A 24738-nucleotide genomic window follows, 5' to 3' on the forward strand; every position below is an offset into this window, starting at 1 on the left:
CTACCCCTAATCAAATTTAACCTCGATCAAAATTAAGGTGAGAAATCAGAAGAAACAGCATTCCTCCAAACGTGTCAACGGCGGCGTAACTTTTCCGAGGACCACGTGAAGTGGTGTAACTACTTTAAGCCCTTTGAGCGGCGTCGCGTCGTAGGTATTACGCGTGCACGAGTCGAGCCCCTAGGTGAAAGTTGTGATATATCCGTTATAATTCCGTACGGTCGGCGTATTGCTTCCGTATGTAGGAACCATTTGTTCCGGAAAATGGCGCAATTTTGTCTCCCTCGCGCGCGGGAACAAGCGCAATACCTTCGCGGATATAATTTAAACAAGGGCTCTTTATGTAACACGGTCTATTTATTTGGGCATACCTACGCTTGTCCGCCGTATACAATGCCCATGCGAAACGTCACACAATTTCTGTTAAACGTCCTCGCCCCTCTAATGGACGCGTCGAGTCCGCGCTCGGCTTCCCAGAAATATATTATATTTTGCGGCTTCGGGCAGAGACAATGCTCGATTTAACCGGCAATTCCCAACGGAAGCTCGTTGAATTTTTCGCGTTCACACGGTCGATTTTTTAAATAAAACAGATTTCTGGTCTTGGTGCATTTAGTCGCTCCATATTGATTTTAGCAATTAAAAATTTGAATACGAGTCGCTGAATCCATGACGGGAACAATAATTGAATTATTCTATGACTTTTTGCTTTAAATTGGGACAATTGAAATAATTGTGAGGATATCTAGATAAGGTTTTGCCATTTTACGATTCGAATAAACGTATTTAAAAATATTTCAACCATTATTGAAATATTTTAAAATATTATTCCTGCTGTTCATGAGGCCAAAAAATAATTCTGTTTTTGTTTCAATTAATGGTCTTGTTAGCGAATGAAAAAAGATGCGTATCATTAAATAATGTAAAAATACATACAAAGTTTCACGCGCAGACTACATATTAATTCCGTATAATTATACATATCCGCATATATATTGCGGAAACATAAATATCCTACACATTACAGGAAAATGGTTTGAGAAATTGGCCGTAAAAAGCAAGTTACGACGTTCCACCCGCCTCGAATGCGCGTCGAGGGGTTGGACCATCAATATTGCATTTCTGCATCCGTGCGAAAAATTTCACAAGTAAAGTCCTACTTTTTGCCTTGTCCCTATGCTGCATTCGCAATTTCATAAGTCGTATGCGAGTAAATTGCATGGAAACGCCGACACACGAAATCGGCACGCTCGTCCGACACGGTACTTTCCCTCTTCGTCTCGACCGATCAGACACGCGAAATTTCTCTCGCTCGTCGGTCCAGCACTCCCCCGTCCACCAGCCCTCTTTTTCTGTCCCCAGGAGGACCCTCGCCTCGGAAAAGTCGATTTCAAGGATTTCCCGGCGACAGACACGAGCACGCGTCTTTCACAGCGTATCGCGGTGTTCTTATACGTGTGCAAAAGCTATTGCAGCTCTTCGTCAACGACGATACGTTCTGCTACGTAATACCTACCTCGAAAACTAATATTCCCCAACCAGATACGAGCATATTACGCACGGTTTCCACGTACGTTCGAGAGCGCTCGAGATAACAGCCATTTGCAAATTAATTACCATGGCGGTACGTAATGTTATTACAGGTAAACGACTGCGGGAAATCGGGAATGGGCGAAATCCTTATTGACAAGAATTTTGAATAAAAAATGAGAAAAAAGTAAAATCGATCTGCTGTTGATGGAAATTGAAGTCTTAGAGAAGGAAGGAACTCATTACGAACTCAAATTGAAGACTGTAGATTGCAATAAATGACCTTTGTAAACAAATGCTAAGAATTATCGATAATAGATAAACAAATTTCTCTCTAGCAAAGTTCTTGAAAATATACAGAGGCTCACCCCCATTGCAAGATTTCAACCGCGCGCCATTTTCCAAACAGAGAACGCGCCAAATGATTAGATTAGTTACCTTTATTCGACGCGCAGAGATCCAGAGGCGAACCAGAGGTGGGCGCGTGCAGGGAAGACGATTGAAAAAATCACGCAGAGATCAGGATCCTTGGATGATGCAGGGTTATTCTTGGTCCTTCGTCCTTTCCCTCGAAGGGGTGCACGAGTGCGTGCGTGCGTGCGTCCACTGCCTGCGTGCTGAAGGTCCCTCTCGCGTGCGGTGTGAGAACTCTTTTTCGCTGTTCGCGAAACGAGGTAAAAAGTAGACGATGAAGGAGGACGAACTTCACCTCGCACTTGCCACTGCTCCGTTTCTGCCCCCTTTTTTCCCTTTAATTGCCCTTCTTAATATGCGAAACGACACACGAATTTCAATGGGTTCGCGTGATTATTAATTAAGACGTTCCACCGAATCGCCGATCAATGATGTATATTCGCTGCAAGGTGATCAGGACGTCGGGGCGATGATTGGTCGTGCAGAACGAATGTCTCCTTTCGCTTGTCCCCGATTAATTATCTATTCGAGTAATCGGCGTCGTTCATTTACATTGTCCGTGAGTACACGGGCGGCTTTCGAATATAGCTAATTAAGTTCACGGAAAGTCGAGAAGAATCTGTCCTTCGTTCGCTGCAATTGTCGGCGGAATCGTCGTTTCTTTATCTTCCGGCGAGTTCGAGCCGTTTCCTCGGATCAATTCGAACACCCCTGCTTGGCCGAAATCTTTCGAAACGATGCTCCGATTTGAACGCGGCGAGCAGCCGACGTCAGGTGGTATTCCAGTCACGACGTCGATGATCAGTCGTCCGTGCACGAAGAAAGATGTCTACTCGACCGCGGATCGGTTTGGCAAAAAAATGTTTATCAGCACGAGACGTCAGTCCGCAGCGAGAAGGACGTCGATGTCAACGCGTTTGTCAATAACGACGAAAATCGTCGTCTCGTTCTCTCAATTAAATTAGCGGTAATCGGCGCGCACTGTGCACGGTGAAGTTATCCCATAGACAAAGCAACATTGACGTCCTGCGCCCTCTAACCGATAGATCGGGTCTGATTGGTCACGCGCGAAAAATTCGAAACCGCTTCCCGCGCCGCTCGCGGTATATTCGACACGTTCGCTAAAACCACGTGTCACGTATGTCTGAGAGCTTTGAATTTAAATTCTGTGTCCCTATAAATAAATCAGTGGACCACTGTCACATTATTAGCCTATACGATGCACTTAATTCTCCGATAGTCGAGAGCACTTCAGCTAACAAAATTATTAGAATGTGCGGTAGCTCTAATTGAACGGTACTAGAGAATTTATTATATTAACGATCAATGCGATCGCAAGTTTTTGCCCAGTTCTCTTTGACCCACGCTATCGGTTATAGTTCCCTCTGCACGGCAGGTGGATTTCGAATCGAGACAGTGAACTTTCATGAGCATGCGATGGAACGACGCGCACGCCAGAATCACCAGAATCGACGTCAGTGATTGACCGCGCGTAGAGGAACGAGGATGTCTGTCCGCACATACGTCGGATTAATTACTCCAACGGTTAGTCGTGCACACTAGGCTCACTTGTGACCAAGTTACCGGTATATATACGGATACACAGGCCTCCAATTGCAGTTACTCGTGGTTGATGCACCGCAGGACGCATCTCGAAACCCGCACGCAGACGGCAACCCCGAAGCTCGCACTAGAAACACCCTCGCCAGCACTCCAGAGTACTCGATCGCACTCACGTCGACGGATCATGATGTTTCCAACGAGCACTGATTCAAGGTAAACACACACACATCCATTTGTACACACGCGTACACATCAATTCGTATACCCTCTATACAAGAGCACGTCGTGGTTATGTTATGTATCTCGACGCGCGGTGGTCGTCAAGATTAGTTACTAATCACGCTCACGAGATCAATTCCATAAGACGATCGTCGATTACACACTCCGCTAGAGTATCCTTCGTGGGCAGGTGTCATTCGAAGCAGGAATTCACGTGCGTGCTCCAACATTAGTTAATGCTAGGACGACCCGTGTTTACACCACGCGCGATCGGAGTTCACCATATTGCGCCACACCGGTCGATGGACAATTCGAGCTTGCCGTAAACATCGGTACCACTGGTTATGTACACCTCGCGGGGTTGTGCTTGGATCGTTTTCAAGGTGATCGATTTCATACACGCGAAACGAAACGACGGGAGAATCGATCGATAACCGTCACCGTCTTGACAGCTTCGCGTCGCGAATGGGTTACACGCGGTCGTCAACGATCGCGGAAAATGTGCACGCGAATATCGGCCGTGTGGACCACCGTGATCCTGCCTCGGAACACACGCTCGTTGAACTGTCGTTCGGAGCAGCTCGGCCCGCGGTTTAGTATCAACGTTCGTTCTTGGCTGGCGTCGCGCCCCTCCCGGGACGCCGGTCGACGCCAATCGAGTGCGCGTATACCTACGTGCACGTACCTGCGAACCTGAGAGGAGAACCCACCTCTGCCTTTCCGCCTGAATCTCGACTGCGTGTTCACCTCTGCCGTGTCCTATGTGTGCGAGCCCCTTGTCTGTTCCCATTCGAATTCTGCGAAACAATTTTCGTTAATGTCACCGGATTTAGGAGACTACGAAACAGTATCACAAACATTGAACTGAATAAAAATAATATTACGAATACGAATTCGATGCTCTGCGTGATTTTGTCAAGGAATTTAGATGTGGAACATATTATAGGGAATAATTGGCGATCGAAAAAGACACTATATAAACAGAACCACGTGATTTAAGACAGAATGTTACGGTAGTACATCTCAGGTTGTTTCTATTTTTCTTTATTTGCAGCAATAGATTTAATAGTGAGCATTAAAATTTTATTTTGAAGTCGCATACCAAAAGGGAAAAATATATTCCACATATTGGAACAGTTCAACATATTTACATTTTTTGCACATCTTCCGTTGTGTTTATATATGGAAGACATTGTTCTCCCTTCTCTCTCTGTCTTCGAAATTACTCCATAAAACATAAAAGTAATTCCATTTCTAGAATACACGAAAAATTAACGGTAAAATGATAACGACGGGCAAGATATATTACCGCGGTGCACTTGTCCAGAATTCTTTTGTTCGGAACCGCCGTAGATCCGCGTTGCAAAGACAATGCAACCAGACCGAATTACCGTGCATTCCATGGAAGTTCGGAGCGAGCATTTTCGACAAACGCAAGAGCAAGGGATCGTAGCCTCGCCGCGCAACAGATTAAAATATTTGATCCGGTACAGTCGAATAATTGCTCGACTCTCAAAGTAATTAGAGAGGAATCACTTTGTTATCCGTTCCGTGAATAAATTCATCCGCTCGAACGCTTTTCCGTCCGCGGGATTTTTTCTATAACTCGTTGCCATAGGAGCCCACTCGTGATGCAATGAAATAACTCAAAGAAAGAGGATACAGAACGCGGATAGATCAAAGCTAGCGACGGGTACATTAAGGGCTTACCCTCTCAGGTGGCTCGATATAACTGAAGAACAGCAGGCATACTCCTGGAAGACCCAGACTCGTTTTCCTTCTCATCGTATTACCATACTCGAGTAGCACGCGCGGCCAGCAAACGCGGAATTCACAGTGGCTCGACCTTGCACCGGCTCTAATTGGCAGACAGTGATCTAAGGTTTCGAATTTAAGCACCAGTTTAATGACAAAACTGCTATTATTCTTCAGGGCCTCTCCTCGTTCGCATCACCTTGTTAAGGCGTGATTGCCTTCGAACTGATCGATAGAATCGAGGCTGAATTTATAGTTAACAATACCCTTTTGTTCCTCTTCTTCATCTTAATTTCCCATCCGCGTGAAGCAATTCAGGAGGAAAATACAGTTACAGTACATCTAATTGAAATGTTACCGTCGTTTCTCAATCCTCGTTCTTCTTCGGGATTGTCCGCGGAACGAATGTCGATATTGATTATATTTGTGCGATTCCCTTTCTATTCCAACGCAGAGAGCGGTAAGTCTTCGAGTTAAAGTATAGGCATATTGGAGTCTGCAATTAAGCATTGTATTCTTCAGGGCGGACGCAAACTGTGGATTGAAAAATAATTTAGATCTAGTTTAGATCTAGTATATCTTTATTCGAGTAACAAAGTTCGTGTATCTTTATTGCTTTCATCGTCGTCCTCAACTAGCGAAATTAAAATTGTATTTAACTAAAATCGAAGACACCTTGTAAAATTCGACTTACCCTGGAAAGTTTCAAAACGAATTAGCTGCGTAAGTCGAGTATCGGAGGATATCGCAAATGTTTCGTATCGAGTAAATAACCAACGTTTCGCGATAGACGTACCAGCTGGATGCTTACACAGCGCCAAGCACTCCATAAAAGTTTCTTCTTTAATCATTTTACTGGTACGTAGCGAGCGTCATTACATATCTATTTCAGTTTGCGATCGCTTTCGTTTCCACTCGCACATGCTCGAGCAAATACACGGGGAAAGTATCGCCCGGGAAGTTCCGAGCACTCGATTTCGCTGGTGGCGTGTTAGAGGGGGTGTGGGTTCACGTAAATGGAGACGAGAGAAGCCAGCAGCGCGCTGCATGCAGACCCACGCATGTGCGCCTGTCGGCGAAGAGATTTCATAGTCCATGTAGTTTGGCATCAATGCGAGATCTGGGGTTGGTTTCAGACGCGCGATAAAGCCATTTCAAATTGAATAACAGATTTCTGAGCACACAACAAAATGCACTTGCTGCGAACGCTCCTAAAACCTGGAAAAGAGAGTGGAACAATAGTGTGCGCTTTTCCTCTCCGCTTACACCTTCCATTTGGTCCGTCTGCGAGCCCAGCCATCTACCTTTTCAACAAATACATGCATACAAGGATGATTGACACTTTAAATATCTGTACGTCGGAGTTATTCGTTGCGAAACATGTACCGAGCGTTAATTACCACACGATCTCCATCCAATCACTGTATTCGAGGCGCCATCGAAATGTGTTCTTTTTTTCTATAATATAATAGAGAATGACTGAAACAAATTATACCTGCTGGTATACATACGTAGTCCGCCACATGCTAATTTTCATAATTTACAGAATCAGACGTGTACTGGTAATCTTCAACCTCGTTCCATTTTATGAAAGTTGTTACCACTTTATAATGGCGTGAATATTTCCAACTGCTGATATTTCGTCTTACAGAACATTCCCGTTGCGTCAACGGTATTTTAATTTATTTTTCATCGATTATTAATTTTTTTAATTAAATTCTCAAGCCGATCTTATTCAAATCGAATCGCGAGATTCAATCGAAATGTCATAGTCCAATTCTCCGCGCGTGACAAAATATTCATGGAATTGTTCAAATAGCTCGATATCAAAAGTGAAAATCAAAAATCGAAAAGCGAACAGCTGTCACTCAAGGCTAACTGGAAATAAATTGTTTTTTTACTATCCGTCGTATAATTAAACGACCATCGATACATTAAGCCTGCATTTACATGCAATTTGTATAATATAACAACTCGTATCTTTCGACACATCAGCGCGTAATCGGACAATTTAAAAAAATAAGAAACTGCTTTTAACTTAGCATTTTAAAAAAAGAGAAACGATTACACCAAATGTTTACTCATCAATAGAATTTCTGTCTGGCTCGAAGGATGTCAGCGTCATTAATTCGGCAACATTTTTGGTCGTAATCCGAACTCGTGTAAACATGAAATGATAACGGAATACCATCGGTTGTTTGATATTTAATACAATAATTTCGTTGCAATATTCTTTTTTCGTTTCATAATCGCATTTGTTAATTCAACGGTGGCTGGCACAGACATATTGAATATTTCAATCGCGAGTATTGATTTTAACCGTTTGAGTCCCAAGCAGCGCGATCGCGCTGTTGAGATTTTATGTCGAGAAAACTCAGGTACTCAATCAGAGAAAGCGCGATTGCGCTGTTTGGGATTCTTCGACAGTGTATTTTCAATATACCCTCTGGGACTCAAACGGTTAACGGTTAACGTGTGCATATATGTTTTCTGGTATTTAACTTCATTTAAAATAATTTACACATTCCAAACGAACTGGGAAGCTTTATATTCAAGCACTGATGTAATATAAATGAATAGAATCGCGTCACGGTATTACCATTTATCCTGTTTTTAACGAAGCTTATTTAGGAATTGATAATGCTCCGACACTGGCAGTAATTATCGAGGCATGAAGCACCCATTGTTGTTGGATGACAGAAATATTATTTTTATATTCATCGGGAACATCGTACGCTTATCCCTTAAAGACACCCTCGCGCCATTTTTCTGATAAATCAAGAATCGCGTATCAATTCGTCAGACTGTTCCGAGCTGCACTTTAATCAGCGCGAGCTCCAGCGTTCAATATTTATCTAATATCGACGCTCGTTACTCGCGCCATTCACACGTCGGTCAATAATGCACCATTGTCCATGGTCTGTTTTACAGAATCCTCCCACGAAATTGGGTCAATTAGTACGCGTTTCAATGCGTACTTGTTCAACACTCTCGGCGATGTTGCCGTTAATCGGAATTTCAATTATTTGTATGTAACTGGGCCTTCTAACCGAAAAATGACCAGCCAGAAGATAGATGTATATAAAGTTCACAGGAAATGCAGCAAACGTTTTATTATATATATGTGCTTCTATCATGATATAAAAATTAGATCCATCCCGTACCAAGACATCTTAAACACGACACAAACAATAGTAAGAGATGAATGGAACAAATTGTGGACCTCCAGTCAAAGAACCAAAATCCACTAGATTACACAAGATTTTTACCAACCAATGCCCCACCCACAACTTGAATAAAAAATAAAAAGTAATCATGACTAGACTCAGAACAGGCCACTCCAAAATAACACATAAATACTTGATGAAGAAAACAAACCCTCCACAATGCGATCTCTGCAAGAACAAAACAACAACCAAGCACCTACTATTTCAATGCCGAAGATACGATATATGTAGATAGACGAAAATATAAATTGAAACCAGACTCGATCGTAACTTCTCAAGACCACGTACAAAACACAATTATATATATGAGGGACACCAACTTGTACCACAAAATATAAAATATCCTCGTCGCTAATGACCTTGTAGTCGATGTGACGTGAAGCATCTGTATATATATATATATAAAAAAAAAAAATTAATTAGAGATAGCTCTATAGGAAATAATCTTCATTCGATTGTTAGGCACTCACCCTAACGCTCTCGCTGTACTTAAACGCAGTGGCAGTCTTGGGAGAGCTACTGGAATAAATTCTGTTCGGTAGAGGTAACGTGGCAAAAATCCGTGCAGGTCCAGCGCCATTAGCATGCTTCCGACGAGCGGACGAGAGGCGATCGCCTCGTTCAGCGTGTCCCGACACAGTTCGCTCGTCTCTGATTTCGAACTTCCGACAAAACTAATATTCCCAAACTTTTCACGGTTGACACGTTCCTGGGGTGGCGGCGACCTGTGGGTGGGATTCCGGCACCGCGAGAATTTTACGGGCGCGAGTTTCGAAGCCCGAAGTCAACAACACTCAGCAGCCAGAAAGCGAGGCTGATGGCGAACTTTGCGCCCGGCGAACGGTGTCGCGCGTTCGGGGGGCCAAAGCGTAAGCGGCTACGTGTTATGTAGATGCCCACCGTTGGACGGATGGTTATATAGCTTTCCACAGGTACTAGGACCTTGTTGTATGAAATTAGCATGGCCGTGATAGGATTGAATTTATTCATGTACGATTTAAACTAGCCGACGAGGGTAGCGCGCCTTTGTCGAGGAACGTCCTCGAGCGCATCCTTGCTCTCTTTCTCTCCCTCCGACGATCTCCTCTCGGCTTCGTACTGCTCCTCGCATGACCCTAGCTAGCACTTACGTGTGTTTTACTCGCGACACGATCGCCGCTTCTCTGTGCCCGTGCAAAACCGCGCGGGCCAGTGCCGGCACGATCTGCATGCCCTCCCGCGCGTGCCACTCGTGCATTCTTTGCGCCGATCGAACGTTATGCAGATCCATCCCGGGGCTGAATTTGTGCCCCGATGCCGTGGTACGAGGCAAGGTCGTGCATCAGCCGGCAGAGTGACCGAGAGACTTTACCGCCACGTATCGGACCGGGTCCGTGGGATTCCTGGCGCGTTTCGAACGACGCTCGCGACGCTGGCGAAAGGATAGACTGGGTGGTGAACGGAAGGATATCCCCACGGAAACTGTTTCATATAATAAATGCCTCATAGTCCGAATATGATAATATTTTTGATGGTAAACGAAATTTCGGAGAATAAAATATCTTTATTTTGATAACACCAAGCATATAAAATGGAACTTCGAGCTTTGTATTTTGTATGCGGCGTATATCTTGTATGCTCTGTTTTAGTGTTTCCGATGGAAGTGGGTCCGAGTGTTCGATGATATTTTAGAATGGAATGAGTAGCTAGGGTAGCGTGGAGGTATGAACCATCTTTTATTTTCGGTCATTCGAGTATTATCGAGTGGAAAAATCAATATCGAAATCATGAACTTCTTATATATTCCTTCGTCGGTTGTCATATAAAAATTTAAAAATATCCTCGGTATTTTGATATGGATCGAACGTTATCCAAAATTCAGTCCTATTCACTGTATCAATAATCGAGTGTGAAACCAGGGCAGCCTCGGGAAAGAATCTGAATGGAGTGCATTAATCGTTTCCCGTTCGTTATCGCATAAATTGCGCATTCTTGTCGCGAAATGAATTTCCCGGCTTCCCTAATCGAGTGGAAATGATTTAATGGCGTATTTAATAGTCGAATAACGCGCGAACGATGAAACCATTCTTCGTTGTTGCATGTCGAAGCACGGCTCAGCGTGCAGCAACGATCGATTAAAAGCCAGAAACGATCGCCAAGATGCGAAAGCGAGCTCTGTGCAACAACGAGAATCGTCGTTCATTGTCGTCGAATTCAATCCACGTTTACAGGGACGATATCGCGGACGGGAAGTTGTTTCCATGACACGGTTAGTAGGAGACAACGAATTAGAGAGAGCCGAACGACGAAATAAATGTTGCAAAGGCGCCGCCATCGAAATTAACAGGGAAATCTACTTCGCAAAATAGCACCAGGCGTCGTCGGTTCGCGAAATGGGTTGGTACACGCGACACGTGTACGTGTTCTCACCGAATCAGCTCCAAGTAGTATTTACGAACAACGGGCTAACACGTGTCGCGCCTTACTAAACTATGTACTATCTCAACACGACGACGATGACATTAATTGCTTCGGAATAAATCCCGCAAACCGAAATGAAAATTTCACGAGGTACCCGTGCAACACATTTCAGCGCAATTCGGGAAATGCATTGGGTCTATCAGAAATGTGCCAATGGTTTGCCCTTTGACAATTAGTCCGTGTGGTGGAATCAAAGCTATGGCATAATTCAATTTACAAGTATAATATATAGTTCAACGAGTAACGTGTAATAGTTACCTTGATAACAGAAAAAACAGTGCCCGAATCACTAGCACGCATTTGAAAAGATTAAGAACCACCGCGTCAAGGGTTAATTCCGATTCAGCCACTGGACGAGGGGTGCAGCTACTTCGAAATCCTGAAGTTCACTGGCGTTAGAATTAAAGGACCCAAAATGAAATTAAGAAGCAACCAAGAGACGTTGAGACAAAGGAGTGCTCGAGATACGGGAGTGGGGTTCCGCGAGGTTGAAAAACGGTTGGCTGCTTAGCGCCTCGTTCATAGCAGGTTCGAATGAAAAATTCCCCCCGAAACGCGACGCCTTCGCGTCCTGGAAATTTCCGCCGGACGGAACGAGCCGGAAAGATCCTTAATGATAAAGTGTCTTTACGGTCGGACCTCTCGCTACGACTCGGCGGCTAACTAAATTAAGAGCGGCGGCTCGCGTTCGCGCTCTTAAAACGCGGAAACAACGGTAAGACTTAACTACCGTACGCAAACAGCGACAACGGTTGCGACGGGGTGCCGATTAAATCTCCGACGACGATAATTCTTCGATAATGACACCGGCGCACGCGCTATCCTGCGACGCGATTTCGACGTCACCATTGGGACGTCCCATTGTTCCGCATGCAACGCGGGGGTGGCTTTACGTCGTTATTATCGCGGTCGTTACAACCGACGAGCGATCTGGCAAACCGTGGAACGCGACCAACTTGAATCACGATACAAATCTGCGCGAAGGGGGGAATCTGGATTCCGTTGACTTCGTTTTGAGTAATTGCCTTTACTTTTGGTTTTGTTCCTATTTGTGATGGGTATCCATCACAAATAGGCTCGAGTTTGACTTCAAGGAGGGCTAAAAGTATACACATTATACAGGGTGTTCCGTGGCATTAAAATAGGATTTTTCTCGAAATTGTTTGAAACGCCTCGCAGATAGCCGTTCGCGGTAATCAGGATGCGTGGGCGTTCGTTTCTTATTACCCTGCGGGAGATAATTGCTCGAAGGACTCGTGCTTTTATTACGAAAGTCTGAGGCGACTATCTTTTTTAAATCAGTTTTTAATTCTACGGTTTTATCGCGACGCTTAATGTAACCCGGTCTCGCGGATCGTAAACTCACGGACAGTAACTCCAGCGGCAACAGTCACGGTGGAATAAAATTTTCATCGATAACGCTAACGGCTGAGGCTTCCAGCGCACACAAACGAGACCGTTTCATTCCTAAACCTAAAAAATGCATCGCGATTCCGTCGTTTTAATCGAGTTCGCACAGAGGAATTTAAGAAAGGTTGCTTCTTTATTAAAAAATTCCTGTTCTTCTATTCGTGGTCGTATCGGACTGTAAAAAATTGTACGAAGATTGCTTTCATTTTGGAATTTTTCAATTTTTCATAAAATACTACGACGACAGATAAAGAATCTTCCATCGCAATTTATAATTCAGTCGAAAGGGGGTTGCCATGTTTGAATAAAATTTTAATTTACAGTAGGATGAAAATATTGTTATACTTAAACAACAATGTACACGTTACGAGCATAAACATTTTGAACGTCGTCCTTCACCGGAATAAATATCCAAGCCGCCATGAATATTTCGCGATTGCAAACCTTAAAGAGCGCCCGAGAGAAAATTTTGCTTTTGAACGAAGCCGATGTTTACCTGGCTCGGTTCGCTCGTTTCACAAAGAATGACACGAATTCCCCGAAATTCTCAAAGTCCATACCTTCCCAACCTTCGCCACGATTTCCACGCTTTCGGTTCGTTCCCCGTATCGAGGAAAACATCTAAATCTCCCGCGAATGCTTGCATCCTGCAACACCAGAGGGAACCATAAAGCCGCCAAGAGCTAGTTACAAACACATAACTCTTTCGCTCTTCTCTCTTGCTCTTATATTTCCTCGTGCTCCGTATCCACCGATACGGACGATTGCGTTTCGCATAGGACGTTTCACGCGACGAAAACGACAATTTTCTCGCGCTTCCGCGAGAGGAACCAGTTCCCGTTGGGTTTATATCAAGCGTCTTTCCACCTTGCCTGCCTCGGTCTGCGGCTCCTTCGACGACGAGGAATATAATGGGTCGGCTCGAGTTTAACGAGGTGCGTTGCTTTTAAAAACCGATCGTCGACACTCTTTCAGGGAATCACGCATGCAAGGTGCGCCAAATGGCCGGCTTTTCGCTCTTACAACAATTTTAATTTGCTTCGAACCGCTTCTCCATATACCGTCACACGGAGAGAATTTATTTTGTAGCGCTTGACAATGCTAATTGCCTGATTTCTGTGAGACTACTTCATAGAGACCCAAACACCGTGTCATGTGCAAGGTGGATACGCTGGAGTCTACAAGGCCTCTTGAATTCTCTCCGATAAAAATTACCTGCAAGAATCATAGAATTATTTCTAAGTTATAAAGGAAGGATACGCATAGATTTTATATTAAATTATTCTATATATTATATACATATTTAAGAATTGAGCAAGCATTAACTTATATTATATACCACTTTTCAATAATGAAATACCTTACTGAATCTTTTCCAATGCGTAACTCTCACTGGAATAAATGGTGGCCCAGAGTGCGTGGAACGAGTTCGTTCTGCATTGATCCCGCAAAGTACCGACAGAAGCTGGGTGTAGTCGACTCGAGTAGCATCGCGACGGGTCCGATAATTATCTCAAAGCAGAGGTGTACTATTAGTGATCGTAGTTTGACGTGTATGGTGGGCTCTTATCATCCCTCCCCCCTCCGACTCACCATGGTCCTTTGCATCCTTCCTCGTCATTAAAAGCTATCCTTCCGACCGTGCCGTACAGTCATTACTATATACTTACGACACGTTACGCGATAATTAATACATCACTCGTCCCAGGTGACGGATACTGGGCCAGGGGTGCGAAAGGGGCGTCGCTTTTCCTTTTTCACCCGATGGAAAATTGATAGGTTTTGTCTCGACACTTGTCTTCGCCCGTGTCGAGAGCCAGACGTGTGCTTGCAGCGATTCTTCTCGTGCTCGTGGGTTTACGATAATAATACCCCCTTGTCACGCTTTCATCTCATTTGCGACTTAATTGCGTTCGCAAGAATTACTCGACTCGAATTGTATTATAATAATATCGTGCTATGTTCCAGTAATTTTATCTTCTTGCTCGGACACGGATGGGGGTGAGTTCTATAAATTGGTAAATTAGTAGGAGGTGATTTGTATAATGTACTATGTATTTTAACATGGGAATTGTGCTAATACCATTAACTTGTAAGTGTACCCACCCAATCACTACCTCATCTTCAAACGAAAGTTCAACACGAAAGTTCAATAACTCCAACCCATATTCTTAAAAATTACAATACCCTACCGTTCCATAAATCCATCTCGTCTCAAAACACCTTCGGAACGATCCAGAATATTTCTGGCGTAGATCGTCGTCCCTCTTCAAACTAGAAATTATTTTTCCACGTTACAGCCCCGTTCGGTATTACAACCGTGTTTAATGCTCTTACACGCGCTAGCTACCCCCATAGGAAAAGACGTAATTAAATGTTAATATTTGAGCGGCCAGACGAGTTCCGCGAGAACCCGGGCTCAGACGAACAATTAAAGTGTCCGATTCGTACGATGCTGCGAACTGCTCAAAACTGACCGGGGGGGGGCTCACTGTACCCTTTACTCTTTGCGAGATTTCAACGTAACGTTGGAACAAAAACGCACGTAATAATTTCCTCCGGGGGCGTCGTTTTGTTCCGGTTTCGAGGAATCCCACTCCTCCCGATAATCACCCGCGCAAAACCGAGCACGATAATTCTACGGTTAATTGCTTGCACGTTAATTAAGCTTCGGTTCATATTTGGTAGCGTGGTATTACCGCGGAATAACCCCCGTGCTCTTGTGCCGCGCGCTGCATACCGCACCGTTTCCAGTAGCCGGCCCCATGGATGTTCAGTACTTTTGTTTAATGCCGCGAAAAGCGAGAATCGAGTGATACAAGGCATTCCCAAGATAGCATAATTGCCGGCGCGTACAGAATCTTGTAAGGTATGCGCCGTCGAGTCGAATGACAGTGCTCGATCACTGTCAGATCGACGTTGCAGCGCCGGGTGGAATACCGGCGAGGCAAGAAGAGCCTCTTTAGAGGACGAGAAAAAGAACTCACCTCTCCGGAGACTAAGAGAGCGAAACTCGAGACTCGACGCTCGAATCGATCATTGCTTACACGTTTTCCCATAGCTAATTACGCGAGTAGTACTACTAATAATAAAGCAACGCCGATACTGCGCCCCATTAATCCTTGTCACGGGCTACCTATCATCGGCTCGCGAATAGTTCGTTATTTGTATTACGTAAATACTCTAGCTTTGCTTTGTCTCTTTAGCGTTGCGGAATCAGCCTTCAACGAGCAGAATTTTGAACCCAGACCTACGAAAACGCTTAGCCCTGAGTCCTCACACTTTTGAGCTCTCATAGTCTTGGGCTCTCATACCTGTGAACCCTCGTACTCCGAATCCTTGTAGCACTGAATTCTCATAGTCCTGAGTCTTCATTGTCTTTAGTTCTCATAGCTCGGAGCTCTCGTACCCTGAGTCCTTGTAGCCCTGAATCCTCCTAGTCCTGAGTCTTCGTGATCTTTAGTTCTCATAGTTTTGAGACCTGGAACCCTTGGTCCACGTAGCTCTCAACCCTCGTAGTTCTTTATACCAGGAAAAGCACACAATGTATACACAGACTTGCTCCTCTCAGCCAGCATCGGATGACAGTCACTGGCCAGGCCATCTACCTGGACCAGTGCTTCCCAACAGGTATGACATGATCGTGCGGTGTATCGTGTTCGCGAGTACTCACAGTCGGCGGAAATGGTTCGAATACAACCATAACCGAGGCGAGGAAATAGGTCTGCTTTTTTCCATATCCCACCTAGCCTAGCCTCCACGCAAACCGCGCATCGACGGAAACGCTCGTCGCGGTCATTTGAATTTCTTTCCAGCTTCCCCAAATGGAACGGTCGTCCTTAAATTGCTAAGTTATTCATCGAATATTGCATTTCTGGATTCTTGTGATCAGTCTCATATAACTTTGCAAGTCGCATAAGATCCGTGAACTTAGACCAACGTCGGTGCTCGTCATCCTTCCATAGCGTTACTGGTTTTAAGCAATATCAGATGACGCTAGGCTATGGATATGGACGGTCTCATCCTTGCCACTCTCCTATCCACGATCAAGGCATTAGTTCGAGGGCTTTTATTAAACTTGTTGCGCTACACCTATATTTACTTCCTGATAAATTTTCCCATCGGATAGTTATGTACGAAAGCTAAAACTAGTACCTATCGAGAGTGTTTATCTAACGAATCTTGCACTTTCGCGTTTATTAATCTGTTTGAAATTGTAACAAACATAAAGATTTAATTAACGGAAATAGCGAATTTTATTCCAGATGTGTCTTGTAAGTAGTGCCGTCTCCTGTAATCACGTATAATTAAACGTGAACATTCCTGTTTGAAATTATATCTAATCAAGCAACATTGGATTCGTTAGACTATAGGCCTAGATCAGTGCTCCTTGCCAGTTATAACGTGTGGGATTAAAGAAGATTCAAATGCGTAGAAGAGGTGGTAGGAAATAGGTCTGCTTTTCCCACGTTTGAAGCGCAGCTGTGATAGTGAAAATATTCGTTACTGTCTTTTTCTACCATTTCAAGAGCAATGATCTTTGTTAGTTGACTAATACGTTCTTTCAATTTTTGGTTTCACGACAAGTTCATCAAAAACTTTTGTAGTATGATTGAGTAAAAATCCTTTTGTTGGATATTTTTACTAGTCCACGAGATTAGTTATCCTGTAGCCGTAGGTACTACTCCAATCGCTTGCTTTCATTCCTGACCACCGTGAATTCAAGGCAGAAGCCCAACCTCGGGACTCTCCTTGAACTTGTCAAGGTACACGGAGGCACGTGCGCGCGTCGAACGTAAAGAATCATTTGCAGATAACGGTTGAAATTCCCGATCGACGTGGCAAAAATGTTTCCACGGATCGGCGACCGATTCCTCCTCCGCGAGGATTACGGAGATCCGTAGAGAGGCTCTGGAAAGATCGTACGGCATCGTGGCGGCTCCAGTCTGGAAATATATCCGTGTACTTTACGAACGATCGGCGGATCTGAGCGCATCGCGTTGCACTCTCCGGCCAAGGCTCTCCGGTAATGCAGCCCCGGTGCGCCCGAATGCGGGGGAGTGCGATAACGCGCGACGAAAATTGATAATATTTCACGGCTGGAGAGGCCAGGGACTCCCTTTTATAATTGGTTGGCATTTGCATGCGGTCTTTACACTTATTGAGGTTTAGCCGCGAACCGGTCGCTCCTCCTGTCCGTTTTTATCATTTATGCCGGCTACACAACCGGCTCGTAGCACGCGATGGCGACTCCCTCCGCTCTCCTTGGGCCTCTTCCCATTCTATCCTCTCGCACCCTTTCTCGCTTCCCCTAATCCCTACCTCCCCCACACCCCGCCGTCTCTCAGAGCTGCCATTTCGCAGCCGCGTGGGACGTTTCAGTCCACTTACGTCCCTTCGCTTCAACGGCCGCAGCTTCAAACAATTTGCAACCTGTTACCGCGAAGTTTTTCTATTAGTGTTCTATTAGCGCCCCAACTAATGATAATTAATCGTCGGTTCTTTTCACTGGGCAGAAATGAATTTTTTCGGACGCGAGGATTTTGAGCACTCTGCCCGAGAGAACCTTGTGTCCTCAACGCTTTGTTCCGGGGAAATTTCGACTCTCAGAGATACTAACTCTCTACATACTTTACTGCTAATTGTAAGTCCAGGAAATTTTAATCCTTTGCAGTCCGAATTTTCCGATTTCAAGATGTAGGTCCGCTAGGGATTAAGAAAGTTTCTTAGACGTTCCCCTTATGTTCGTTAAATATTCCAAAATAAATAATAGTAAATTCAAAATACTCCCACATATATAAGCGATTGAGTGCGTTCCACGTATTCCGCGAATTGATAGACGAATCTTTCGCCCCATCGGCGGTTCCATGATCGAGGAGACATTCTCGAAAAGTTTCCACGATCGATTCTCAGTCCGAAATTCGTTCTCGATTTCCCACTGGCGACCCCGAGGTAACTTCGCGACAGATTATTACCGCTTTGAAAGCCAGCGGCGCGCATAGACGGGCTCGGTCGAGCGTGTCTCGCAGCTTCCATCGTAAACGGAAACGCGGGAACGATCGAGATCACCCCTCGGATCCTTCGTGCCATGGACTTTTCTGCAAGCTCTCCGAGTCAGCTGCGAAGGAATTCGCGGTATGTCGTCGCGATCTATCCCCCTCTTCCTCCCTCGCCTGGTCTGGGGCACCGACGAAACTTTTTCAAACAGAAAAATTAGATATCCGTTGTGTCTGTCCGGGAGAATTCGTGGGCCACGCGAAATTTCCTCGCTGGAACGAACGAGAAACTGGAGGAGCGGCGGGAACCTGCTGGAAAAAGAGAGGCGTATGATGTATGGAAGTCTAAATCGAATTTTCGTTCGTTTGTGAACTTCGTTTGCTCGAAGAGTACGAGGCTAAAAGGATCTTCCACCCGGGAATGAAATTTTTCCCGCTATCCTAGAAAACTTAACGACGGGGGTTTCAGTTTTTGTCGATGCTGTCAGGTCTACGTTTATCTGGGCCCCGTGATAATTATTTCCGGGGGCCCTTTCTTTTTCAGAAATATACTACGATGTAGTAAATTGGGTAGCTATTTATTAGGCACTCCGTCTTGATTATCGTGTCGAGGGCTCTTTAATACGTGTTGGGCAATAATGTTAATATTGATAACAGCGATGATGCTCGGTTATAGTTGAATTGCAGATATTGTACGCTTCGATGACTGCGATGACCTAGAAAATGAATCAATTTTATCAAATTTGTCGCAAACACGATTAATATAACATATGATGCGTATTAATTTGAAATTATTGCCGATTACACAGATTTCTAACAGATATATTAAAATCAATTCGCTGTAAAATTATCGGGACATATGATAATAAATATGACAGAGGAAGTGTATTCAAAATTGAATAATATTTGCTAATTCCTGGAAAACAAACAATTTTTCTTCGATGTTTCTGAGTAGAAGAAATTTATTACATTATAAAATCAATAAAAAAAGGAGCCCTAATAGGCTCCACCCACCCAGGACTCTAAACTCGAAGCTACATTATGCTCCCATGGTCGAAGCTCCTGGCCAGTTCTCCGTGGCTTCGGCTTCCACGTTCCAGCGAGCGTTCCTGGCTCGTTATCGCGATTTAAAAATTAATCAAAGTTTCCGCTAAAACGGTCCGTCGTCCCCTGCGCGTTTAAACGCAAATTCGCGAATGACGCTTCCCGGGGGCGGCTCGTTTATTATTTATACGATAATTATTAAGACCCAGGGATTAAAAGTTCTGTCGTCGCGACGCAGGCCCGCTGGCCACGACGGTAAGCGGTTCAAGAATTAACGAAAGAGGGGGACTCTATAAAAATTAAATTATTAAGAGACGCCGGTGTTCCCACAGAGAAACACCTGATTCAGCGAATTGAGGGGGCCTGGGCTGCTTCCTGTTTCTCTGCGTCCTCCTGCTATTTTATTTTATTTTCGTGTCTCTTCCACCACGGTCAGGGGTCAGGGACCTCCAACGTCGCGCGCCTTCACCCGCGGCGTCCCCCAGGATGAAGGATACCCAGGAAGTCGGGGAGGGTGGATGGACGTCCTAACCAAGTTATAAACGCGACTATAAAAATCAAATTTGCGGCGTCTCCCGCAGGCCAAGCTCGCTTAGACATTATTGCTACCTATTTTCTTCGACTCTTCAAATCACGGATAAAATAATTTTAGCAGCGACGAGAGGAGTATAGCTTCGCGCAAAACACCCAAGCGTGTGGAAGCAAGTTAATGCTTCTTACGTTTAAGGTCCTAAAACCACTTTCCTCCATCTAGGTAAACCAGGGGACAGACGATAGCAATAATTAGTCCTCGTTTTATTATTCGATTCATCGAAGCGAGGAACTACAATCCTCCTCTAGTTTCTTGCGCGGTAAGAACCTTCAGACATTGGTTTCCCCTTACCTATGAAGCTTAGAATAACAGGCTAAATATTTTAACAGCGATGCAATCGGACAATTTCGTTCTCCCTGGATCTTCCTCTTCCGTGAAACCATGGCGATATTTTCGTAACGACTTCTCGCATCGCGAAGTCTCCGAGAACCACTCTGTCGTCGCTTCGCCGCCCCCTCTTGCACGCTAAATTTTTAAGCCCACGTGCTCGTAAGTATTTTTGCGTCTTATTTCGGTCGGTGGACAACGCATTTTACGAAGCATAAAGCGCGAGAAACGTCGTTCGACGAAACAGTCCCCGCCAAAGCGAATGTCCCAAAGGGGCGAAGTCAGCCGACAAATTTCACTTCCAATAAACGGCTGTGGTCGGCGGAACCACTGTCAATCTTTACGAGATTTCGTGGTCAATGGAGATAATTTAGAACAGCGTCATTGCGCGTTCCCATGGCGCAACGATTTATTGCCAGAGTTATTATGAACGGCTGTACCAAACCCTGTTAAGAATGGTTGTTGCAGTCAGGATGCAACTGCATGGGACAGAAAGGGAGAGAGAAGAAAGGAGAGATCCTTGGAGGCTGCGTCGTGGAGAAAGCCTCGCGTGTAGATGTCCTTAAACAGTATGCAGATTTTAACTGCTTGTTCTGTCAACGTTATTATTTTATTGAGCGAGGCAGCCATAGGTGGGAACGTATGTTTCCACCCGTCCGTGTACGAGTTCGACATATTTTTTTTTATGTTCTAATTTATCGATTCACCATCCCGCATTAATTTTAGCGATTCGCGGAAAGGCACGTCCGATACAAAGTCCCCGATACCGTGACGAGCCTCTCAGGCATTGAATATTTGATGCAGTTTAATTTGATTTTCAACGACTGTATTTGCCAGAATCGAAATAGAAATAGCGAGATCATAGGAAAGGTTGCATCCGATATTAGACGTATCGAGGACTACCAAAATCGCGTTGAAAAATTTGCTGAAATATCGGTGGTGAAAAGTAGCTGGAATATTTTAGACTTTTTTTACTATATAACAATTTTACTTGCAATTCGTCGCAAAGGGGTAAAATTCTAATCTCGAGGATCGTCGATTACGATCATCGCGGTCGACCAGTCACGAGCGATATTCGCTCGCGGAGCGGACACGCGCGGAGCGGAGCCGCGAGCGGGAAATTATTATCGTTCGATACGCATCGTTCGTTTAGAAATCCGGGCTAACGAGTTAATATGCACGGCAAACAATGCCGCGCGAAAATAGATTTACGACGATTACGAGGACCGAACGTCGGCCCGCTGGAAACGCGTATAATTGTTTCACGGTTGAATGCCGTTGCATAATATTGCACAATGTAACGCGCAGATCGTGGCCGTTGAATGCACGCAGGCGGTTCCTGCGCTGCGCGATGGAAAAACTAACAACCCTGTCGCCTCCCCTCGCGGCGCGTGTTTACCTCACCTCAAAGAATATTTAGATAAATGTTCAGAGAATCAGTCGGACGCCAGGCGTCTCGATCGCGCGACGATCGATCGACACGCGCCGACAGGTGGATATTATTCTATCGCTCGCACGGGGATGAATTTTCTAGGCGCACCATGTGTATTTGTTCGCAAACAAATGTGCCTACACGTTAGGCTCCCGTTGCTTGCACGCCTTATGTTCACTCGACTGTTTATGCTCATCGATCTGCTTGCGCTGTGTTTGCCGGAGCGCGTCATTTCCAAGCAGATCAGCAATTTGCGGATGTGTTCGCGAGTTATCGATACGCCCTGCATCTCGTGTCTCGTTTTGGGATCGAAATTGTCTAAATTGAATTACGTTGCTCACAGATTCCGAGGACGACACGAATCACAGGGTCTTGTATCTTTTATTCTATTAAAGTGACTAGCTATATTGGTATAGTTATTGCGCTGAAAATCACAGAGTCGAGACGATAATAAATTTTCTGAATCACAAGTATCGATCCTTTCCTTTTACATTTAAGCTTTTCTGTGAATGCATAAATAGAGAATAGTGGATGTTCGTGGTTATTTGCCATGGTACCCGAGCCTCGATGAATTCGGTGGTTAAAACGGACAGAATCGTTAGTAGCTTTATCGCCGGAACTTCGCGACGTTAGAACAAGTTTCTTAATCGCCGGTGGCGCATCTGCGTATCGACTCGGCGCAGCTTTAGCAGCGAACTGCAGCAACCTGCACCGGTTGCAGCGGGGCGCATAAGCTTATGCAGAGATTCAGGATCGATTGGCGGAGAAGCAAGCCGCGCCAACTTCGAGTCAACTGAATTATGTTCCGTCTACGTCGATTTGCACGCCATCGTTGCATTAGCTATTGGCAACGGATCATAACTGCCTCCGGATAGCTGGCCGCATACTGCAAATCGCTTCCGTTACACTTTCCGCGAAATTTATATTGCAGCCTCTGGTACGGTGACGTCCACCCTCGTCACCGTACCTTTATGCCCGTGTTCACCAGCTAACTGCGATAATGGCGTTAAATTGGGAACCCGTCCAATTTCTTTCCTTTCCGTGTACATCCACTTCGAACGACCCATGAATCAGAAGGCAGGATGCTTCAAAAATTCCATTTGGAATATTTATAGGCATATTTTCGAAGGATTCAAGTTGGTAGGAGGAACTCGATAATTGGGTCGCCGCGAGCTTCATATATTTCCGAAATAGAACCACGATTATTCTAATCAAATGTCATTTAAGAATGTATAAATTATAAGCGAAGAATAACCAAGAAACAACACGAAAAGTCACAGGAAAAGTCTTATTTGGAACCGTTATTGTCGCGTCGCGTAATTTTCGTGACCCGATTACAAAAGAATCTGGTAAAAAATGTGAAAGCTTATTTCACTTTTGAAAGCGGAATTCAGTTTCAGTCAGGTATACACACAGACTTGCCATGTTCTTCTAGTTAAAAATTGATATTCCACAGATTGGCCGCGAAATGTGGAGAATCGAATTCATAGTACGCGCTCTGCTATTAACTTCATCTGTTATATAAGAGCGTGAGAGTGAGTGACGGGCCACGGTTTAAATTTGTAACATGCGTTTGACTATTGATGGGAATCTCTGTGATGTGTGCATGATGAATGGGTTCGGCAGACTGTTCACGATTGATAGTCTGATTGAGTGTTGGTGACTCTCTGTATAATTGAATGGGTTCAATACATCCACGGAGATTTTCTCCCGTTGGTGAGTTTCCATAAACTGGAGATAGATTTGTTGCAAATGATTGACAGCTCTTGGTGTGTATACCTGGCTGAAACTGAATTTCGCTTCCAAGAGTGAAACAAGCTTTCACATTTTTTACCAGATTCTTTCGTAATCCAGTCACGACTCGCGATTAAAATATAATATATATCCTACCAAAAAATAAATATATATCCTACCAAATAAATTATATTTCGGCGAGGTCCGTGCATAGAAAATAATTTTTTAGAAAAAAAAAACTTGCATTACCGACAGAGCAATCTGCATTATCGACAGAACACTCTACATTATCGACAGAACACTCTACATTACCGGCAGAGCAATCTGCATTACCGACAGAAAATCTGCATTACCGACAGAAAATCTGCATTACCGACAGAAAATCTGTATTATCGACAGAACACTCTACATTTCCGGCAGAGCAATCTGCATTGCCGGCAGAGCAATCTGCATTATCGACAGAGCAACCTGCGTTATCGACAGAGTAACCTGCATTAGCAATCGAGCACTCCACATCACCGACAGAGCAGTCTGCATTATCGGCCGATAATCTATCAGACCTAGCTCAGACCAACCAAAACATCTGGCGGATTGTTTCACAAAAAATGTGAAACAATTGTGCTCTGTCGGTAATGTGGAGTGTCCGATCGATAATGCAGGTCTCGGAGTAAGAAGCACGACAGAATGTTTCTGCTTAAAAAAAAAAAACGGGTAAAAAATGACAAATCACAAAATGTTTCTTTTACGCGACCAACTGGAAGAAATATTCGACAAGATGCAAGAGGTTTCACTCCGATTCATCAAGCCTTCTCGACGTAATCGGCAAGCATACCTAAAAATCACGGTTTTTTGGTAAAAAGACGGGTAAAAAATGACAAATCGCAAAAAGTCGTGATAATGGGACCACCGGGGGGGGGGGGGGGGACATGCTCTACAAGATGCAACACGATTCATTCCGATTGGTGAACCCATCTCGGCGTAATCGGTGAACAGACATTTAAAAAAAAAAAAAAAAAAAAAATACATGTCGAATTG

General features: G+C 44.5%; 2 protein-coding genes across 7 annotated transcripts in view; one reads left to right on the plus strand and one right to left on the minus strand.

Moving 5' to 3' along the window:
- The window catches only part of LOC128878558 (latrophilin Cirl-like), a 442897-nt gene extending 440790 nt beyond the window's left edge, over window positions 1-2107 (minus strand). Inside the window, exon 1 of the mRNA XM_054126848.1 lies at window positions 1969-2107. The gene's annotated coding sequence lies outside the window, so the exon portion shown is untranslated. The remainder of the gene's footprint in view (window positions 1-1968) is intronic.
- Window positions 2108-3353: 1246 nt separating this feature from the next.
- The window catches only part of LOC128878583 (uncharacterized), a 198224-nt gene continuing 176839 nt past the window's right edge, over window positions 3354-24738 (plus strand). For 3 of the 6 annotated variants that reach the window (XR_008457441.1, XR_008457445.1, XR_008457444.1), the window contains exon 1: window positions 3589-3720. Coding sequence is in view for 1 of the 6 variants with exons in the window: in XM_054126876.1 (XP_053982851.1) it covers window positions 3451-3489; window positions 3551-3720 (209 nt within the window). In the remaining 5 variants the exon portion in view is untranslated. Of the gene's footprint in view, window positions 3490-3550; window positions 3721-24738 lie in introns of those variants that run through there. The other 3 variants (XR_008457440.1, XR_008457438.1, XM_054126876.1) reach the window with 3 other exon arrangements.

This window comes from Hylaeus volcanicus, chromosome 1 (genome assembly GCF_026283585.1).
Source record: "Hylaeus volcanicus isolate JK05 chromosome 1, UHH_iyHylVolc1.0_haploid, whole genome shotgun sequence".
In the NCBI taxonomy this organism is placed as follows: Eukaryota; Metazoa; Arthropoda; class Insecta; order Hymenoptera; family Colletidae; genus Hylaeus; species Hylaeus volcanicus.